Source organism: Lipotes vexillifer, unplaced genomic scaffold, assembly GCF_000442215.2.
Source record: "Lipotes vexillifer unplaced genomic scaffold, Lipotes_vexillifer_v1.1 scaffold911, whole genome shotgun sequence".
Taxonomy (NCBI): Eukaryota; Metazoa; Chordata; class Mammalia; order Artiodactyla; family Lipotidae; genus Lipotes; species Lipotes vexillifer.
In genome coordinates, this window is record NW_006781377.1 from 2,938,828 (window position 1) to 2,944,555 (window position 5,728).

Genomic DNA, 5,728 nt, shown 5'->3' on the forward strand with positions numbered 1-5,728 from the left:
GAACCGCTTGTTCGGTTACGTTGTTCCTCACTGTCTACAACAACAGCAAGAAAAAGTTCAAAGTGCTTTAGTCTGATACTCAGGCCCTCGGCGATCTTGCGTCGACCTTTTGTATTCAGCTTCCTTTGCCTACTGTTACTCTGTTTGACTCCTTCTGCCGGCCTTGCCCAAATACGCCTTGTATTCTCTACCTTCCGCCCCTTGATCTTGCTATTTCTGCTGCCTGGAGTGCCTTTTGGTGCAAATATAAATTAAAATTCACCCATTCACCATGCCCACCTCCAAGTCCTACATTCCTCATGAAAACCCACGGGCCACCCACCTGCAAAATTACTCTCAGTAATTCAAGCCGCTCTTGTGACCTGCATATAGCTTGTCGTACTGATTGTTTATGTACCGATTTACACTGGGTAGGTAATGGGGCACAGAGGTAATGTCTCCTATCTTTGTGTCACCGGTGGTATCCACATTGTGTTCTCACTGAATACCTGAATACATTGATAAGTTGCTACATAACGGTATTTAATAAAATCCTAACTTTCTCTGTTGGTTTTCTTTCTTTATGCCTCCTCCTCTCTTTCTCTCGCATGTTTTCCTCTCCTTTCCCCAACACCCCTCTCGCCCCCTCTCTCTACTCCTGCCCTCTCTGCTCTCTCTGCCTGTTTTCCTTCCCGTCCCGCCGCCAGGGGAGATGGAGGAGCTGGAAGCTCTGTGGCTCACGGGCATCTGCCACAATGAGAAGAATGAGGTCATGAGCAGCCAGCTGGACATCGACAACATGGCGGGCGTCTTCTACATGCTGGGGGCCGCCATGGCTCTCAGCCTCATCACCTTCATTTGCGAACACCTCTTCTATTGGCAGTTCAGGCACTGCTTTATGGGTGTGTGTTCTGGCAAGCCTGGCATGGTCTTCTCCATCAGCAGAGTAAGTGCTTTGATTTAGGTGCTTGGAGTTTGGGAAAGACAGCTCACTGTGCAGAGCACAGAGAGCCAGGAGGGCACTGACTGCAGCCTGAGGCTGCTAAAGCGAGAAGCCACACCATGCACGTTTCCCCAGGGGGGTGGGATGACATAATTTCAAGTGGCTCAAAAAACAGGTGATGCAGTTTTTCCTTCAAGAAACAGATTTCTGTGTGGGGTTTGGGCATTTGATTCTCAGTAAGAACTGGCAGATCTATCAGAATGAAACATTTGGCCTTTTCCCAGATGCCTTTCATCACCATTAGTTCATTCTGCAGAGGTTGGATTAATCATTTAATCCTTTCAAAAAATCACATTTCTATTTAAATCATGAAATATATCTCTCTTATTCTGACATCCAAAGGTATATTGTTGGTTATTTCACCGTCCTACTCTATGCTTTAACCGTGTGTGAGTTTGGGGAGTTAAAGAGCTTAACAGAACCTTCAGAAATAAGTCCTGACCTGTAAGAAATTTGCATTCCAGAAACTTCCTTAATTGGAGCAAGAGTATAACTCAAGTCGTTCTTTATTTAGTGCTCTTCTATGTGTCTAGTCCAAAATGAGATTTTGAACACAGTTTTGAATATGAACAGAGGGTCACAGGGAAGAGCTAAAAAGAAAAAAAAAAAGACTTCTTTTGAATTTGTTAATAAAGTTATGGGATTCATTCATGAGAGGTGAACTCAAATGTCCTCTTCAAATAGAGGTCTAGGCTTCAGACATAAATAACCAACTTTGTCTCTAATGGAATTATATGAGAAAATGGAGTACTCATTAAATTGTTGCATCTTTTGATCATTTTCCTGTAGTATTTTAGTTGCTAGAGAAAGTGTCCTCTCTGGCTGTGAGTTGCTGCAGGCCATTCAGTTACCTGGGAGCAGGAGATTGGGACTTATGGTCCCTGAGCCACGTTGGTCGTGGCACTGCGTGGCCCTTCCCAAGACCTCTCCAGAGCGGGGGATGGCAGCAGTGGGGGGAACCTGTAATAGAAATCCCATTTGTAGCCCCTCGACATAATCAATGGCCCCTTAGAGGAAAAATGCATTTTCTCCTGGCCATAATCAAGAAGGGTTAGAAAGGAGGCCCGAGAAGGAAAGTAGAGGAACCTTCTCTTAAAAATCTCCTATCTCACTGCTGCCTCAGGGAAACTGAGGCTTATCATATGCAAATCTTCCTTCTTTCCCATTTAGCTGCCATTCTCCTTTCTAATCTTCTCTCCTCTCATCCCCCTCCACTGGGACAGCCCCTTTCCAAATTTATCCCCCTAGTTTTAAAGATACAGTTCAAACAACCTCCTCTGCAGAGACCTTCCCTTGCCAGGCAGAAAAGTTCCAAACGTGTCCACCTTTCAAGGCAGGGGGCAAGAGATTGGCAGGAGGTTGGCCTGACTTTAGACTTGAGCCCAAGCCTTTCCCTCTCCTAGACGGTGTTCTTCAGGGCTCTGCACGAGGAGCCGCACACAGGGAGTTCTCAGTCAACACTAATTTGTTAAGATATTAATTATTTATGATCAGAGTAACTGAGTGAGAAACTATAAGGAGGAAACCAGGAGCTAAAGAGAGAATAAAGGAGAGGATTCCCCAAGATTCTTTTATTTATTTTCTTGAAGTATAGTTGATTTACAGTGTTGTGTTAATTTCTGCTGCACAGTGAAGTGACTCAGTTATACACATATATACACTCTTTTTCATAGTTTTTTTCCATGATGGTTTATCACAGGCTACTGAACGTAGTTCCCCGTGCTCTACAGTAGGCCCTTGTTGTTTAATCCATCCTATATATACTAGTTTGCATCTGCTAACCCCAAACTCCCAATCCATCCCTCCCCCACCTCCCTCTCCCCCCAACAAGGGGATTCTTTATTCCTATTTAGTACTGGGATATCTGTCCCAGGTCCTTCCTGCCCCGGTATAGGGCACAGCAGGAGAAAAATCCCTCTTTGACCCCAGGGCTGCCTGATTGTCTCTGTGAATTTGGTTCACGCTTGGCTCAAGAAGAGAATTGCTCAGCTGTGATCTGGTGACCAAAATCCTAAAAGCTGCTCAAAGTTTGTCAGAGCCGGGAAAGATTGGCAGTTGTGAGCACCTGGGCTCCGCCGTGCTTTACTGCCAGCCAAGGGTGACCAGCCAGGGCCGAAAAGCCCCAGCATCTGTAGAGCATTGCTACTGATTTCCAGAGGGCTGACAATATTTTTTGCTATCGGTCGATATCATGGCCTCATTTTTGAGACACAAAGACCTCAGCACGGAAAGGAAAATCAATTCGAGCCAGTAGTGGAGTTGAGGCAAGAATGTCCTGTCTTGCAATTCGAATCCATTTGTTCAAGTCGCTCGGTGTAGCCGTGTCCCCTCTGGATCGCCAGGCCGCCAGCTCGTGATGCGACTTGCTAAATGCAGGGGGATAAGGCAGGCAAGCTTCTAGCCGTATGTTTCTGTGAGTGCGTAAGACCATCCCTTTCATGTCCGCTCTGACTTTTCTCATCCACTTGGGCAGTCAGCGGTGGGTTGGTTGGGGGGCTGCTCTTTATGGTCACTTCCTGCCTCGCCGGAGACCTAACCGGTCCCATCCTCCCTCCAGGGTATCTACAGCTGCATCCACGGGGTGGCCATCGAGGAGCGCCAATCCGTGATGAATTCCCCCACCGCGACCATGAACAACACACACTCCAACATCCTGCGTCTGCTCCGCACGGCCAAGAACATGGCCAACCTGTCCGGCGTGAACGGCTCCCCACAGAGCGCCCTGGACTTCATCCGCCGCGAGTCGTCCGTCTACGACATCTCCGAGCACCGCCGCAGCTTCACGCACTCTGACTGCAAATCCTACAACAACCCGCCCTGCGAGGAGAACCTCTTCAGCGACTACATCAGCGAGGTGGAGAGGACTTTCGGCAACCTGCAGCTGAAGGACAGCAACGCGTACCAGGACCCCCACCACCGGCCACACAGCATCGGCAGCACCAGCTCCATCGACGGGCTCTACGACTGCGACAACCCGCCCTTCACCACGCAGCCCAGGTCCCTCGGCAAGAAGCCCCTGGACATCGGCCTCCCCTCCTCCAAGCACAGCCAGCTCAGCGACCTGTACGGCAAGTTCTCATTCAAGAGCGACCGCTACGGTGGCCACGACGACCTGATCCGCTCCGACGTGTCGGACATCTCCACGCATACGGTCACCTACGGCAACATCGAGGGCAACGCGGCCAAGAGGCGGAAGCAGCAGTACAAGGACAGCCTGAAGAAGCGGCCGGCCTCGGCCAAGTCCCGCCGCGAGTTCGACGAGATCGAGCTGGCCTCCCGCCGCCGGCCGCCCCGCTCCCCCGACCACAAGCGCTACTTTAGGGACAAGGAGGGGCTGCGGGACTTCTACCTGGACCAGTTCCGCACCAAGGAGACCTCGCCGCACTGGGAGCACGTGGACCTGACCGACATCTACAAGGAGCGCGGCGAGGACTTCAAGCGCGACTCGGTCGGCGGAGGAGGGCCCTGCACCAACCGGTCGCACCTCAAGCACGGGCCGGCTGACAAGCACGGCGGAGTCGGCGGGGTCCCGGCCCCCTGGGAGAAGAACCTGACCAGCGTGGACTGGGAGGAACGCTCCGGGGGCAACTTCTGCCGCAGCTGCCCGTCCAAGCTGCACAACTACTCGAGCGCGGTGGCCGGGCAGAACTCGGGCCGGCCGGCGTGCATCCGCTGCGAGGCGTGCAAGAAGGCCGGCAAGCTGTACGACATCAGCGAGGACAGCTCCCTGCAGGAGCTGGAGCAGCCGGCCGCCCCGGTGGCCGTGACATCCAGCGCGCCCGCCGCCAAGTACCCCCAGAGCCCGACCAACTCCAAGGCGCAGAAGAAGACCCGGAACAAGCTGCGGCGCCAGCACTCCTACGACACCTTCGTGGACCTGCAGAAGGAGGAGGCCGCCCTGGCCCCGCGCAGCGTGAGCCTGAAAGACAAGGGCCGCTTCCTGGACGGCAGTCCCTACGCGCACATGTTTGAGATGCCGGCGGGCGAGAGCGCTTTCGGCAACGGCAAGGCGGCGGCGCCGGCCGCGGGACATCACCACCACGGCAACCATGGCAACCCCGGCGGCGGCGGCGGCGGCGGCGGTGGCGGCGGCGGCGGCGGCAGCTACATGCTCAGCAAGTCGCTCTACCCCGACCGGGTCACGCAGAACCCTTTCATCCCCACTTTCGGGGACGACCAGTGCTTGCTCCACGGCAGCAAATCCTACTTCTTCAGGCAGCCCACGGTGGCAGGGGTGCCGAAGGCCAGGCCGGACTTCCGTGCCCTTGTCACCAACAAGCCGGTGGTGTCGGCCCTGCACGGGGCTGTACCAGGCCGTTTCCAGAAAGACATCTGTATAGGGAACCAGTCCAACCCCTGTGTGCCTAACAACAAAAACCCCAGGGCTTTCAATGGCTCCAGCAATGGGCATGTGTATGAGAAACTGTCTAGTATTGAGTCTGATGTCTGAGTGAGGGAAGAGAGAGGCGAAGGTGGGTACGGGAGGGTCGGGGCTGTGGACGTGTGGTGCGCATGTCACAGAGGGTGACGGGGGTGAACTTGGTTCCCATTTGCTCCTTTCTTGTCGTTTGCATTTATTTATGGGATCCTGGAGTTCTGATTCCTTCTGAGGGCGACCCTGGTGACCAGAACCGTCTCTGCTCCCTTTCCAGTCCCCTCCTCCTTCCCGGCCTGTCCATCCTTCCAGTGCCCAGTTCCCGCGAGAGGATACGGTGGGCTCGCTCAGCCGGCGAGGGCGGAGCGGTT

The 5,728-nt window shown here is 53.3% G+C and overlaps 1 protein-coding gene across 1 annotated transcript in view; it reads left to right on the forward strand.

Moving 5' to 3' along the window:
• The window catches only part of GRIN2B (glutamate ionotropic receptor NMDA type subunit 2B), a 296,216-nt gene extending 290,784 nt beyond the window's left edge, over nucleotides 1-5,432 (forward strand). Inside the window, exons 11-12 of the mRNA XM_007454634.1 lie at nucleotides 687-925; nucleotides 3,540-5,432. Coding sequence (XP_007454696.1) covers nucleotides 687-925; nucleotides 3,540-5,432 — 2,132 coding nt within the window. The remainder of the gene's footprint in view (nucleotides 1-686; nucleotides 926-3,539) is intronic.
• Nucleotides 5,433-5,728: the final 296 nt, after the last annotated feature.